This window comes from Trachymyrmex cornetzi, unplaced genomic scaffold (genome assembly GCF_001594075.2).
Source record: "Trachymyrmex cornetzi isolate Tcor2-1 unplaced genomic scaffold, Tcor1.1 scaffold812, whole genome shotgun sequence".
Taxonomy (NCBI): Eukaryota; Metazoa; Arthropoda; class Insecta; order Hymenoptera; family Formicidae; genus Trachymyrmex; species Trachymyrmex cornetzi.
In genome coordinates this window covers 83945-101184 of record NW_017300150.1, presented here as the reverse complement: position 1 = coordinate 101184, position 17240 = coordinate 83945, and the positions used below count along the sequence as shown (strand labels likewise).

Here is a 17240-nt window from a genome sequence, read left to right as displayed (position 1 = left end):
TCGTCAATAGATACAGCTATTGCGGTCAATGTTACAATTGACCCTCTGTTTCAACCGACACCACTCTCCCCTAAATGATAGAAAATGATATAACCTTATAGAAAACGATACAAATTGATAGAAATCCTATCGTTCTCAAAAAACGATTAAAAAAATGATAGATATTTTTAGCATAGAACGATATGGTAAATATTGCTATCAGGCACCACTATTTATTTACGGGATGATTTTGATACCGATTGCAGTATTAGGATACATGGACAGTAATAAGGAGGCAGTATTAGATACGTGGCAGTAATCGAGGGGGCAGTATTTGGACAAAGACTAGCAGTAATATATATGTTCAATATCTTACATTTTATTTTTTTCACTATATTTAAATAATTAGTTAATTTTTGAGCTTGTTGCTTTTATTTTGTGTATATTAAAGTTTTTATTTAAATATAATACCAAAATAATATCTGTTATATTTTAAAAACCAAAATAAGTATATAAATTACCACTATATGCTTAAAGTGACAGTAATATTGAGACAGTTTATACCATAATTTAACAATAACCATTGAGACTTCTTATTAAAAAATATATATATATATATATATTTGTTAAATTATATGTCCATGTAATATAAAACATACATGTGAAAATCATATAAAGTATTATAATATAAAATATATTTAATTGCAATACTTACATTTGATATTATTTCGTAATCAATTTTCATCCCACTTGTCATCTTATAGACTGTATCTCATCGATTTAAATATTTTAGGAGTCACTGCAATGTACAATATACTACATTTGGATTACTGAAACACAAAACGTAAAGAAGTATTAAATAATGTTACATGAAAATATCTTAACTATCACGTGTCCACACTTTATTACACATATATGTCAACCGGAGTAATTGTGACGGCGGGGGAATTGCGACGACGCGATGCTTTATAGTTTTATGTATTAAAATTCAAAAAGACTTTATATTTTATATAACTTTCGGAACTTTCTTTATTTTTATGTAGAACTGTAGAATTATGAAAAAGTACTGGAACTATTATTTTTTTTATATTAATAGAATGTCGTGCTAGCTTCGCAGATCCACATACTATTACATCAATATTTCACGCACATATATACATATAAATTTTTGTATAACAATAACGTTTTAATTAGACATCTAAGTCCAATTTTAAGAACTCTACGTTGTTTTTTTGTGCAACTATTTTGTGGACTACTATTTTATAAGTATAGATTACAAAACTTTTGTATGAAGTAAATGTTGTCACGACGTGACAACTCTAGAGCGCCATATTGGACTAAGAAATGGTAAAGAAAATCTCAATTTCGAAATTTTTTGTCATTCTCAACATAGACTCTCACAGTCACGTATTAATACTTTAATAAAAGAATTTAGTGAAAGAATTTTCGAATCAGTAAAAGAGGAAAAAAAATAATTGTTATACAAAAATTACATGGTTTAGTCGATAATACAGATGACTTTAGGATTTCCCTTAATAGTATTTTGTTACGAGTCGTGCAAATGAAAAAATCAAAGTTGGTTTACTATACACTCTAAAATGGTACACTTTAAATTTCTTGTAATGAAATCTCATTCCAAGAAAGTGAAAATACAACCACTTTTGAAAAAAAGTTCAAGTCAAGTATTCAAAATACAACCACCCTTGAAAATATTTTACTTCTTGAAAAAGAGTGATAATTTTCACTCTAAAAAGAGTGAAAATTGTTACTCTTTTTTTCAAGAAAGGTGGTTATATTTTCATTTTTTTGAAGTGAAATTTCACTGCAAGAAATTTATAATATATTAATTAAATTATATGAACAACGTTATACGCGAATATAAAAGGAAGAAAGGTTAGGTTGTGTGTGTGATAAACCAAGGATAAGAACAAAAGATGTTGCGTAAGATAGTTATGTTGCATCGGCAAACGTCGTATTGATTTAAATGTTTCCATTGCACGATAAGAGAGAAAAGGTATTTCTATCATAAACAATATTTCAGAAGATAATAGAGAGTCAGTGCAGTACTAAGAACGAGACGTCGAAATCTTTCCAGTTTATATATATAAAAGATCGGAGGAAGGACACGAGCGCGTTCGTAAATACAATAAAGTATTTTCCATAAATAATATCTAACTGTCAGCACTTGCTGTATCCAATATTATTTCGTTCCCCGAGAATTTATCGCGTGCAGAACACAATGTGTTCTTACATGTGCAAAAGAATTTAATACTGTGGAATGCACCAAAGAAATATTACGTACAATAACGTTCCTCGTGTTACTTCGAGTGAAATTCTTCTTAACCGCGCGGGTTCTTTCATACATACCGCTGTACCTAATAGTTTAGCACGTTTTTCGTAAAGAATACATTTGCGCGGCGCGCGCAATTTTTGCACGTCGAAGAAAATGAAATATCGCGCGCGCCGTGTCATCGTTATAATTTAAAATATCGCGTCATTACGTTTCCGACGAACGTTACAAATGTACTTTGCCGCGTATCTTTCGCGCTTAGATTAATTAAAGCGTATGCCAGAGATATCAGAGTTCCCTTTAATTAAGACGACACGTTATGAAATTATATTTTTCCTTTCTTCTTTTCAAGACTGCAGAATCTTCCACTTTATTACCGAGTGTCTCATTTCTCATTTTATTGCGGAATATCAAAGAAATATTGAAGACAAATTTCAAAAGTAGAAGAAACAGAATTATTTCAATAGAATGTAGATAGTGTGGAGTCATTAATAAAGACGTCCTGTGTTCTTTCGTGTGAGAAAAATGTTATAATAACAATATTTAAAATCAGGTTGCTCGTTAAGAAGAGCATTACATCATATATGATGATTTTTTTCTGCAAACAAAAATACTCATAACATTTCTTTTTAACAGACAGGAGAAGCTATGCTTATTGTAAACAATAATCAAACAACCTTTAACAAAAATTCGCAGAAATTCGCAGACCGTGCAAACTTTGAAGCAATTCAAAAGGCATGTCAGTTAACATGCTTCACATGCACGGACAAACAATTAGTATTTATCTCGCTACATACATGTGTATTACTGTCAAAGACCGGAGCCTCGCAGTGCAAATAAGCGTATCGATAAACAACAGTTAGACGCGTTACGCAGTTACACATCGCTGTCACGACGCTACCGCAAATACGTCAAAGTGAATCACCATATCGTCATAATAGCACACATCAAAGTTATTGACCATAATTAAGGGCCTCTACTTAACGATCGATAATCGATCGGTTTCGGATACGCCTATGACCGCGGGGTCAACGATCTCTTCCTTCTGTATCGCATATGATCGATGACTGATGTCATCAGGGAGACAACATCAAATGATTTATCGAACTTTGATAACACAACACGGTATAATATTCTCGTATGCGCCCTTTAAGAGACCCAGGGACAGGTACCCTTCATTTATTTCGGGTATACTGTCCCTACAATTATTTTCGGTTCACGTGGATGACTGGCGAAATGTTCGACGACAGAGGAACATTGGAAATAGCGACGATGCGAGATAATAGAATTACGCAGTATGATTAAATTAAACTCCTTGCTGACGCGACCTCGAATTACGTGACTCGATGTACATAGTTTCGTACGTTGCTACGCACGGAACGTTTCATTAATTGCCACATGAAACGTTCGTCGAATAACCTCAATTAAGTGTTTGCTTACTTTATCACCGCGGTTATACTTTGTTAACTCGTACTACTTCCCCTTTGTACCTGCGCTTAGACCGTACCGATGTAGTATTACCTGTATTACATTCGTTACATTCCATGGCGGATTACAGCATTGTCAAGTTTAAATACTTTGAGTACAACTGCGACGGCGTACAGTTTATTGTCGTGAGCCGTATTTAATCAATGAGAATATCATTAATCTTTTGAAGTAGCACCAAGTTTCATGTTCTCGCGGAATATTATATGACATCCAACGGAAATCTGCCTCTTCGACGACAAATATTCTTTTCCTTTTCTTCGTAATGTATCGACGAATCTCACGGAATTACAATACTTTCGCTACTCGATATTCACTAAAAACTTTAATAATAATAATGTAATAAATGTGATTTGAATTTCTTTAAATCTTTTCAATTTCAACATTTTGCAATTTTGAAAAAAATGAGGATTATATTGTTTTTTACGCGTTAGTGTTAGACTTCAAAATAGTAAAGTGTAACTAATATAGAGATCACGACGTTGAGGAAATCAGAAAAGATTTAACGGAAAAGGTTCAAAGTCAAGACGGAAGATAAACGAAAAAACGTACTGGAGAGGAATGGAGCACTTACTTAAAGTATTGTAAAGCTCCGGATGTTGTTATCGGAGTCCATCTTCTTATCTGTTTCAAGCTTCAGACGAAAGGATCCAAAAAAGACAATCAAAGTACCTTTTTCGATTCACCCGTTTATACTTTCGTTTGCGGTATCGCGCTGTATGTTACGATAACTAACCATTTTAGTCCATTCACCCTATCGATTATTGTTTCATAATTCTTTTTACCTTTTTTTTTCTCAAATAATTCAGCCTTTTCGACTACCATCACTATCTTTTTATTCTTGAATTTAAGACCATTAATTTATGTCTATACGATCAAGATTACGAAAGAAAGGAGAAAAACATAATTTCTTGTTTCGTACACATGGATTCATTTCTTTTTATTTATATCATAATTCTGGCTGTGCTTTTTTTATAATAATTAAAAATTCGTGTTTAACTTGGAACGGATTCATTTATCTATGTAATAAATTAATTATAAAAAGAATTATATAATTCTGTACGATTCGATAAAACGCGCGTTTACTAGCGTGATTATTGTAACAACGGGATCTAAGAAGCGTCGCTCACGATAGCAGTGACGATGGAATAACGCATAAATTACCGTCGTGTCAAGAGAAGCCCGTGGCAGCAGAATTTATTCGCGGATTATCGCACTACCTTCCCATGGCCATCCCTCCTATACCTTCAAATCCTGCTGTTCTATCGCGAGAGCTGTCGCATCGGTACGTATATTAAAATTCACCGGACCACCAGGGAGGTGGACGATAAAAAAGATTCGAATTTAAAGGACGCCTGAATGTCAGGCCGCCGTCCATGCATCCATTCAATTTGCCGTCGATTACGGAACCTATCTCTGTCTGTCTGTCTGTCTCTCTCTCTCTCTCTCTCTCTCTCTCTCTCTCTCTCTCTCATGATCCCGTATCCATCGTCCATATGATCGACGAGCATTAACCGCTTCCGTCACGCAGGCCCTTTGTGAAAAAATTTTGTACAAAAAAATTGAATCTCGTTATTCTCTTGCGACCATGTGAACAAGTGACCCACAAAGAAAAATTATTATAGATATTTCGTGAATACTTCATTCGAATCGTCATTTGATTCTTTATCTCGTCTTAATAACACATCGTGTATTTCGATTCGAAATTGATAAAATAATAAAATGTCTAAAATAATAAAATGACAAAAGCATATATACAATATTAAGAAACTTAATTTTAGACCGCATATGCGAGAACACAATCAGTACTAGAAATTAAAGGTTTATAACTGTCGAAGCTGGATCTTTTAATGCTTAAAATAATTCAATCTTACGTTGCTATATGTATATACTCTATACATATGTACTTGCATATATATCATATTTGTAGTCTTTTTAGAATTGCGCATCGAATTGTTTTTCCGGACTATAAACGGGATTAAAAAAACTACTTTAGTAATCGTGAATAAAATTGACAAGCAATTTTAATAATTTAGTGCTCAATTAGGCATCATATTATAAGATGTTAATATGTTGAAAAATTGTTAATAAAAGCATATATATCTACATTTATTATGAACCTAAGTGAAATCTCGCTTATTATTTTACAATTATTTTTAAAAGTTGCGATATCATTAATAGAAATCTAATATAATAAATACTAAAAACTAATTTTAGCTTTAATAATTGAAATTTAAGAATAAAAAATAAACGTGACATAATAAATAATAAGGAAAGTGCGATATAGGAAGAATGTTCAAGATAACCCAATGTCTTCCTTGACATAGGAATGTCATATTTCTCGGAACTACTTACATACGTACGTCGACGTGCACGAAAGTAATGAGCATTCCTTCCCACGAATTATGCGCGGCAAGTCAGCCTTTCGTTAATTACCAAATAGATCGTCTCTCGTCGCTAATTATCGCATCAATTAGGACGACGGCAGATTCGCGGATTAAGGAGTAGCCAACGTATTAATAAAGAATGCAATTTTCGTCGTCTTGAGGAGAGATACGACCGTGTCGACAGCAAAATAGGGCGAGAAGGGTGAGATCTCTCCGGCGAAAAGGACCTGAGTACCCCATGGAAAGATTTGAAGCGGCTCGTTATCCATGTGTAGGAGGCTCAGACAAACAGCCTCGTTTGTCACGCGCTGACCTCCCTAGCGCAACCCTAGAGGTAGGGACCTCTATTCATTCCTTCCTTTTCTCGTTCATCTTTCTTCTCTCCTTCACCTACTCAGAATTCTGACAGTCGGGAAGAACGCTTTCCCTCATAATCGAACAATGGCACTTTGATACTCTTATGCAGCGAGTGTGTAAAATAAAAATGACTCTTTGTTTTTACCTATTATTCGTGTTAATTATTAATGGTAAAAGCCACTCTCTGGGAAGTTTTACCCGCGCAATAGCAAAAACTATATCGGAGATATATTTATTTTTCAATATTTTTTTTACTGTGTGCTTAAAAGTATAAAACTTGTATAGGGCAATTTTTTAAAATCTCCGATGGATGGCTCTCGATATGGTCGTGAGTGGTTACAACTTCGAAGGATCGTAAAACGCACGTCCAAATTATTTTTACTCTATTTTCATTCTGTTCTCGTCGAATTTTGTAAAAATCGGAGAAATTGCGAACACTCCTTGTGTTAGAAAAACGCGTTCGACTAACCTCATAAAATGTCCCGAACGAAATACTTGCACGTACCTCGAAAAACAGTCGATTCACGCTTCCTTTGTCACCTTGCCAGCTTTAATAAGGGAAAACGGAAAAAAGGGGAAGCGGTCCGAGATTAATTACGGACGACCGACTTTTTACTTTCGTAATTGGCGTGGCCGCGCCCGCTGTTTTAAAAGCGCCGAGTGCAAAATCACAAGTCTTCAAAATTAATTAAAGTAGAAGTAGACTTTTCGCGTGAGCTGCAATTGATAATAAATAAAGTTTCACAAGTCTTTAGACTTTTAATCGAAAATGACTGTTATGAATACATTAATGTAATTTTATTGCTATTTGTATTGTATAAAAGAGAGCTTTAAAAAATTTTAAATAATCTATTTATTTCCAATTTTTAAATTTGTTATACTTCTAAAAATACATCTTCTATAATGAAAAGTAACACTTATAATGTCCGGCAGACGAGAAATATGCTTGATAAAACTAGCATTACCTTTATTAAAGTGTAGTACATCCTCTACATTCCTATGTCACTATTCTTTTATATTTCGTAATAATAGCACGTGAACGTTAAATGCGGCGACGACCAAAGTGACCTCGGTCTAGACATTCATTATTGATGAACCGTCACATGGAAAATGGCTACTAAATGTAGTAACCTAAATTTACGTAATATATTTTTATTATGTTAATTAAATAAATCGGAGAGCTATTGAATTTAAATATAATTATTATACGAATCACCGAAGCGAAATATAAGAATGATCTGCGTAAGCTAATTTGACTTGATAACAAATGAAAATGTAGTTCGTTACGTCTTCATTATGGGCGATGAATAATTTTTAATTCAATAAGTAGCTAACTTTACGTTCATCGAATTGTCAATAAATTGTCCCATTCCCCTGAAATAAACAGCGTTGAACGAGAAACGATTTCTTCCTTCATCATAATGAATAAGCCGTAACGAACAATTACGCGAAAGTAATTTCTTAAACTACGGAGAAAATTCCAATTAGATGAAAGTTCCGCAGTAGTAGCTCAATAAAGATATTGCGTTAAGTACGGTAATTGATTAGCACCGCCTTTGGGTCTCTAAACTTTGTATTCATTGAACTGAGAGCTACCCTCGAATTGATTAAAACGGTAGCCAAATTCATGGCGATATCATAAATCCGTTGGTACTTCAGTAACGCGAATACAAATTTGCAATAATTTTCGAAACATGTCTCAATCGACGTAATTCAGTGGACAGAAGCTATAAATCATACCTCACCTATACAAGGGTTCCGTAACCGTGATCACGATTTTTTCGGCACTTCCGATGATCTGACGAAAATTATTTTGAATAAAAGTTAGTCAATTTTCAATCGACTACAAATTGCAATATTAAAAATTTGCAAAATATTCTTTTTTAGGAAAAAAGTCAAGACTCTAATTTTTTTAAATGGCACTACGTATTTTTTACTTCATAATATTGTAATTAATGTCAAGACGAATTCAACGACCTGTTGTACTATGACCTTAAAATAATCTTAAAGTTAGACGTATGGGATCAATGAACGGAAATGTTTTCGTGAAAAATTATTTTATTTGTATTAAATTTTATATAGACATATTCTACAGCAGAAAAAGATTTTGTATTAGCAGCATATCATTATAGGAATACATTTTCGATAAACTAAGACTGAATTACGATTTGCTCTAATGACAAATTAAGATTGAACACAAGAATTATAACAACGTTCAAGCTACGCTATAAGTGTACTACAAGTTATGTTGACTGATATATTACCTATGAAGTGCGCGGAATTATATCAGTTTTTAACTAAATTAGCTACATTTAAACTACATTCGTACCACAATTTTTTGACTTTTCAAATAAAATAATTTTGAGATTTTTTCTCTCAACCTTTTTCATATTGCAGGTACTAGCTATTCAATTTCATTTTAGTGCAAAAGCTCATACAATTACAGTTTTAAAACACTGGTTTGTCCTGTTTCCGCTTTTTTCTCTTTTCCCCCTCATTTTTGTTTTACTAGATCGCATTTACATTGTAACTACTCTAACGTCGCACGAAATCATGAGTACGGACTTGCGAACTATTTGCGGAAGTTATGATGCCCCAGATATACGAAAAACACGGGAGGAACATAACAAGCAGTAGTTTTCGTCGACACGGTGAAAAAAAGTTGCAGGACTGCAGTGGGACTATACTGAACTTTCCGAAGTAGCTTCTGTCCGCTTACTGCAGCGACGACAAATGTTACCTCCGGGTTATATGCGAGTCTGGGACAAATATATTTTTCACGCATCCTCTTTCCTATGCAAAGTGATGAACCTATTACATTGAGCGATAGCGCGTTTTCTAGATATCGCGATATCCATTGCGACGACTTTCTATTTATTCGCGAAATAACATATCAGTGGATTTTTGCGAAGATCACCAATAAGTCTGGCAGAATAATAAGTCACCAAGAGATAAAATGTCACCGCTTGATTTCCTTTCTCTCTCATTCTGTTTTATTTTTAGTTCAAGTAAATATCCTTACTTGAATTATTTCTTTCGATCAATATTTGTTAGGAAGACGAACGGATAGTGAACGCAATCAAATTTAAGGATTATAAGCATCATTGATGCTTAATCCTTTCTTTAGATATTTTTTATATTGCATATTTAGGGGAAACTGGAGTCAAAAGTAACTAGTAGCATAAGTTGCAACACACTTACATAAAAAATATATAAACAAAATATAATGCACAAGCGTCAGAAAGAGATATAAATAATTACAAATTTCTATCTCTTTTTTGCGCTTTTGTATTTTGTTTATAATGTTTTTTTTATGTAGATGTTATAACTTACTCGTGTGTTACTTTTGACTCCAAAAAAAAGTCTCCCCTATTTATGCATTATTTTTTAAAACCATCTATGAGTTGAGCGTATTTATATACCGAAGAAATTGTAAAAAGAAAGTAAAGGCTCTTCTTCGTATTCCAAGTTAAACGTAGCATCATAAGATGTTCGATGTTTATATAAAAGTTCCCGGGGACTTAATTCTGTGACGTTTTATTTCTTAAAATAGTCTCCATTGTGTATCGGATACCCGGAAAAAGATACGAAGTTCCACGGACAAAAGTAGAGAGGAAGTGCCTTCATCCGCACGTTCAACGAAATAGAAACCGTCGCTAGAGGTATATTAGATTTCCTCGAAAATAAACGAACGTTGATACGAAAAGAATCGAGAAACCATGTATTACACATCGTGATTGAAATTGTCGCGAGATGTCAAAATGTAAATTGAAATTCGTATTTAAATATTACATATTGCGTTGTGTCGATATCAAAAAGTCCGGTAAATATTGCAACATTATTTATTCGATGCTGCAAACGCCACGGTATACATTATATATTGAGCGATAAGAATAGTCGATCATAATTTGTATCTCGCTGGTTTCGTTTCGACCCACTTTAGAAGAGTAAATTTCTCACACCTGAATTGACTCGCGGCACTTGTCATTCGCAATTAACGATTACATTTGTAACAGGGAACATTGAAAATGCAATTTTATTGCCAACCAGGGACAATAATCTGTTTTACGTTCGTATTAATTTGTGTAGAAAGCTCGGTTAGGTACTATATAAATCGATGAATATAATGCAACATAGTTAAATTCTATTTTTCGTATTTTCGACCAAATACATTATTTCGAAATTATACCTTTGTAACACAATTGGTATAACGTTCGTTAATTAATCATGTGTGTAATGTTTGATTGAAATAAGGTAAACGAAGCATTAAGCCGGTAACACGGTTTGACGATACAAGCAATTATTAATGTCCCATAATTATTAGCACACGATTATTCAAGAGAGTGAATCACCGTTTTTCCGGATTTGCACAGTCATGTTCAACATTACACTCATAAATGCGACTATTTTCCATTACTCGCTTCGAAAATGCGATTTAGCATTACACAATTACACAATTAATCGAGATTTTACATATCGATCTTGACGATAGTCATGCACGTTGTTTTAATGATATCAAGAATATAAATATCTTAGATAAAGAGCTAAGAATTGCCAAATCATAGGATACTTTTTATTTGATGACAAGTCGGTGATACAAATTAATACAAATGGAAAGCTCCCAATGGTTTCAAACCATCGTATATTCGATGCACTGTATAGTCGTAGACGGAACGGTTGTAGCAATTTTTTTTTATGGAACTCAGCTTTATTCTTCGAGAGATTGAATGTAAATTATTAGATTTATAAGTAAAAAGTATAAATAAGATAGATATCTATAAGTAAGATCTATAAGTAAGAACCAATCGCGAGCAAGCTGTATTCCGAAAATCATCGAAAAAAAGTATTGCAACCGTTCTGTTCATGATTGTACATTAACCATCGAACCATAATATATTTAGCCTGCAGCATTAAATTCATAAACGGCTGACCCGAATTATATATTGTTTCATGTGATATTAGGTAATTGATTCTTCGTTACTTAAAATTTGGATTCGATGTTAGAAGCAAAATAACGTAAAATTTTGAATAGAATATCTTTTTACAAAATATATAATAGATAAAAATAAAGATTCGTAAAGTATGCATAGAATTTACAAACCAATTAAAAATAAATCACGTGATTACTAAAGGCATACCGTTGCAAGCTTTTATCAATAGAATTAAGCAATATTTCTCTTAACTCGCTATACGAAATGCGTCAATGCGCGAATTCGAGGAGCACAGTATTAACGTCGAGCCGGTACTTATAATGGCGAGAAGAAGTTCGAAAGTTAAAGATCTAAACTTACTGCTGCATTCCGACCTGTGTGCAAGAGACTTCTCGTCGGATTACCGATTAAAAGTTTAACAGCCCGAACTTTTCAGCGACTTTACACAAAGCAACATGCCGAAGTCGACTTGGAGCACCGGTCGCGCTGTCCTGTAGAGGGGGATGTTTTAAAAGCTGATTATGCATCGGTAACAATCGTCAATTTGTTTCAACGGAGATCCTGAATTAGTAGGTGCGTGTGATCTAGTTGATCGTTAAACACATTGTCTCGACTTTCCTCTTGCCAAAAATATTAACCAGACGAAGTACTTCATGAAAGTGAAACATACTCGGCCCAGCGCGCGTTATGAAAGCGTCGTATAATATTAGCATATTCTTTTGGCCGCCGTATGAAGCATATCTCTGTGATAGAGTACGTCGAATATCGTACAACCGAGAATGAACGGGGAGATTGATGGAATTTTTGAGTTTGTCCAAATATTCGACCCCCTCTCTCATTCTTTCTGTCCATCGCGTAAATCGACGTGACACCATCCCTCCACATAAATATATATATATATATATGCATACCGCTTACAGTATACATCCTATAGCGTAGGCACATGCACTGTCATTTCATGAAAAGTGTTTTATTTCGCCAGATGTCCTAAATGCATATGTAACTATCCATCTGGTAGATTTAGAAAAAAACCTATTTTTAGAGCACCGATCATAGGATAGGAAGCGATCATATCACGAAAGAGAAAAGAGAGAGAGAGAGAGAGAGAGAGAATAAGTCATTGGAAAAAAAACTGAAATATTATCTTTTAAAAGCATGGACATTAAGAGCGTTATGAAGTTACGTAACAAAGGAGAAGTTTAGGTGCCAAGAATATTAAGTTCTCCTAGCGACGTGCGCGCTCGAAAAGAGAAAAAAAGCGGAGAGTGAAAAAGGGAAGGAAAAAGAAAATGAAAGTGTCGGGAATATAGTGAAGAGGGAAGAATTAAAGCGTTGTTGAGGCGGCACAGAAGAAACAGCGTGTGATATATATTTCGCCGTTGGTGGTGCGACGTCTGTGGGCGAACTAAACCGAGACAATATTTGCATATCTATTTGTGAAGTACGATTCCACGCACTCCGCGGAATGATGCGAGCTCTTCCCGCCGCAATACCGACAAAACGTCAGCAGGGAGCGAGCGAAACAATGAAAGCTCTCGAAACAGACGGGGAGGAGGAGATGAAGCTCTCGCCGACGAAGCATCGTCTTGTGTCCAGAAGAAATTTCCGAGTGAAAACAGCGAAGCTATTCCCGGCGACCAACCGCCCCGTTGCTTCTTCCAGTGCTTCTACAGGGAGAAACGGAGTCGTCCCCGTTACAGTCCTTCCTCATCTGCATTTCGCTTTTATATACTTTCTTTCTCCTTATTTCCGCGCCGTCTTTATGTAGCGAGGCGAGGCAGAAGGAAGAAAAGCACTCTACTCGCGCAGATATTTCTCTTTATGTACACTTGACATATAAAAATTTCAACTCTGAGAACAATTCGTGCCGTTTGTTAAACACAGCTTCAGACGGTAGCGTTACTATTGTGTTTTCGAGCGTGATAACCAACTTAAAGGATAGTGAGACCGGATTGTAAAATAATATGCTAGAAACCAGGAGAGTCTGATTTAAATTCTCATTGAAAGATCAAGCAACGCGTGAGATACAAAATTCAACGTATAGCATAAAAAATAAGACAGTCAAAATGATATTGCAAGATACGTGGATTTGTCATAAATGCCTAAATTATTTTGAATAACCTTAAATGACAAAATTCTAAGATATGTAATTCATATTTGGTTGCGTTACTAAAAAAGAATCATGAATCGTCGTGTTATATGTCCAACTAATGCACAATCACCGTACGATGAAGTTTCGCATGAAATTGACAATAACATTTTAACTATTACATTGCCTAAAGATAGACATCGCGTTCAAGCCGTGGATGGACAAATTGACGAGCCTATCATTGATGTTAATTGCTTGGATAAATATGGTGAAGTATTACTCTCTTTCTACAATAATTGCAAAACCAATAACAAAAATTTTTAAGTAAAATCTATTATGATTTATGATTATTACTTCTATTTATTAATTATGGTAGAAATACTAACAAGATTATTTGTAAAATTGAGATATATGTGTTGCTCTCTTCAAATTTATTACAAAATATATACCTTTCAAGGTAAGAAATGCAAGAAAGGCTGCCCGAAAATTAATGTAATGCATAATCAGGAACCTACTCCTAAAAAACCGGAGGAAGAAATGTTATTATTAAGGACAACAAGACAAATTACTCTCACCGACGATATGAAGCACAGTCTTGAAGTGGAATTTAAGTCACCACGAAATTATATCCCGTTGCCAGAACCAGGACCTACTCCGCCCATAATTATTCCGAAAGAACCTGTTATCTTGAAGAAACTTGAAGATAAAGGTAAAAAAAAGGAAGTAAAACAATGAAGATAAATATCAAGCAACACTTTTAAACACCATTTGTGGGAAATATTTTATTTGTGTAAGAAGTCTGGAAAGAAATTCTAATTTGCTATGTACAACAAGGCCAATGATAGTTGCTTGGAAAAGTAAACTCATGAATCCAATAAAACTTTTTTAAAGTAAATATATCTACAATTCTTTGCTAATAATAATATCAAAACTCTTTAAATATAGTAAATGTAACAAAAACTTTGTCAAATACGAATTAATTCATTTCCATGAAATTTTATCACCATTGTTAGGATTAATTCTCAAATAAAATGATAAACATATATTTTCCTCCCACCCATTCTTCGACTATTATTGCAACATAGATCGAACGATTTTGACGTTAGATACAAACGTCTTACAGATTTACGAGTTGCGAACTGAAGTGTTCGCCACTTTGTCGAAAACATGGAGGCGTGCGCAGGGTCGAATAACGGAGCGATAAATCATCGGTGGTATTATATTCTTGCCCGTCTTGGGAAACAATAGATCATATTGCGTATATATACATATATATACATACGGATACGCTGGTATTAAACCGTTTTTGGGCCCATTGTCGCCTAACGCCGTCGTGACGGCGACGACCTTTTTAAGCCGCGCTTTAAGTTCCAACCACCCCCCCCCTCTCTCTCTCTCTCTCTCTCTCTCTCTCTCTTGCGCCGATAAATCACCACGATTTTACCTGCTGGTAAGAGAAACGCGAACGCGAGCGCGAGCGCGTTCAGAGAGAATCAGCTCTCCGATAAAGAGTTTGAAAAAGGAAAGATCTCCGCAAATATTCCATTAGGAAGCGTTCACTAAGAGCCGGTGTAAAGTATCACTCGAAACTCTCGTATTGCTTCCAATGAGGGAAACCAGAAAGCCAAGGAGTATGTGGTAACGGAAAGAAATGCGAGATCAACGAAGAAATGCGAGAGAATCGATATGGATAAAGTGACAAAGGGATCTATTTTTCCGGAAGCGTAAAATATTCATTGTCGAAGTGGCAGCGAGAAAACGATCTTTACGTCGATCTTTGATAGTGCGGTTTCAGAGCTTTTACGTGGTTTCGATGCTCTTTCTTCATCTTTCTTCCTTTTTCCCTCATGAATGTATAGTCAATCGATATTTGAATGAGATTCTAATTAAATAAGCTTTTGTGTCTAACGTTCCTGTTTCAGATTTCTTTCCAAACAGAAAAAAGGGGCAAAGTGAGCTTCTAGATCTCCCTTCGTTTATTTTGATTATGTCACGGTCCCCACGTCCTGTCCGCAATCTCCTAGATTTTTACGACTTAAGCTTTGAGTTTCCCGCCCTCATGAATCAGTTGTACTTACGAGTGCTATGATTTGCGACGCATGATTTTTGCGAGGAAAAATGAAGGAGAAATGGCAAGAGGTAATGCGACGTGAGCCGATTAAAGATCGCGCACATGACGTTTTTCACGGGATGACGTAACGAGTGACGGATCGTTGCTGGCAAAAAGGTGCTGTAGTTACATTCGAAAATTGGAGAGAGATTACTGCTACTACCACCACGGTAGGGTCGACGTGAAAGGTACATCCGCAATCGAGAGGGGCGGGATGATGAAATGCGTCATTTGTCTGCGCGGACCCAAAATACTCACGGTACTCAACACGAAGAACATCGCGTGCGGTTACGAAGCTGTAAAAGCCTGGCAACGACAAATGCATCCGCTTGTTGCAAAGGCGCGCGAGTGCATGCACAAGTGTTGGCCCGTGCACTGGATGACTGTAATTGGGCGCTGGTTACAGAATTCATTGCCGCGTTTAGGGCCTTAAACGGCCGGGAGATAAATCACGATTAAACATGACCATCAATCTAAACTCCAACATGTAACGCCATGTAAAACAGAATGCGGCATTGAGAGTATATATATATATATATATATATATATATATATGTATATAATGCTGCGTAATTCTATCGATGTTCATTATATTTATTAATGTCATGGGACATTGATAATTTTATGCTTTTTCGGATTGCTGTTTGCGATCAATTTTCTTTGAAATATTAATCATTGTCATGTATCGAAATATTTGTCGTATAGCATGCGTTAGATCTGCGTAATATCCATGCGTACTATACGTAATCTCGCGTAACCGGGGGCAGAAATTTCGTTGCCACATTTAAGACTAGCCTAACCATAACATGGACCGGCCTCAGTATCGAATCCGACGTTGAGCAAAGCTGGTGAAACCGCAATTTACATGCGCAACGTACTGCCCTTAACGCAGCATGTATGGCTATAGTCGGGCTAATGGAGGATCTTAGTACAAACAGAATTGATGATTGCGATAACAAGGGCCTAAATTTATTTCTGAACAATATTTCAAAATCAGTCATGCATATTTCACTTGTTAATAAATCTTTTTCATAAAATCCGTATATTCCGTATACAGGAGTTTTAGAGTCATAAACTAGCTCGTTAATTGATCAACGAGTTTGATCATTAAAGTTTAATGCGAGAATAAAATATAGGAGAGTAAAATATACAGGATGTTTGGAAAATAATGATAAATCTTTCGCATAGGGGTAGAATGAAACTGAGAAGGAAAGTCCTCTACCATTTCGCAATTTTCACAATAATTAACAAGATATTAATTGCTAAAAATTACCGAAAATTGGTCTTCAATAATTTTTTACTCAAATACTATCAACTTTACAGAAAAACTGCAAAAGACAAAAATTGTTTATTTCCTTCTCATAGAACTCTAGAAATTATTTCAAAATTTTTTATTAACTTTTTAATACTGCATTTTTTCATTTTCACAAACATGAGAAAATGCGGTACTAAAAAATTCTGAAAAAATTCTAAAAAAATTCTTAGAGCTTTACAAGAAGAAAATAAACAATTTTTATCTCTTGAAGTTTTTCTGTAAAGTTGATAGTATTTGAGTAAAAAATTATTGAAGACCAATTTTCGGCAATTTTTAGCAATTAATATCTTGTTAACT

At 34.8% G+C, this 17240-nt stretch overlaps 1 protein-coding gene across 1 annotated transcript; it reads left to right on the top strand.

The window, feature by feature from the left end:
* The first annotated feature begins 13281 nt into the window (after positions 1 to 13281).
* On the top strand, positions 13282 to 14416 carry LOC108768627 (uncharacterized). Its single transcript, XM_018519128.1, has 2 exons — positions 13282 to 13786; positions 13976 to 14416. Exons 1-2 carry the CDS (start codon positions 13612 to 13614, stop codon positions 14251 to 14253), a joined length of 453 nt encoding a protein of 150 aa, XP_018374630.1. The 5' UTR covers positions 13282 to 13611; the 3' UTR covers positions 14254 to 14416.
* Positions 14417 to 17240: the final 2824 nt, after the last annotated feature.

What these genes read in the sequence shown, in the direction of transcription:
- LOC108768627 (XM_018519128.1), top strand. Translation starts at nt 13,612, where the DNA reads ATGAATCGTCGTGTTATATGTCCAACTAATGCACAATCACCGTACGAT. An exon ending in TAATTGCTTGGATAAATATG is followed by an intron (nt 13,787 to 13,975) that starts GTGAAGTATTAC and finishes ATACCTTTCAAG; the next exon opens with GTAAGAAATGCAAGAAAGGC.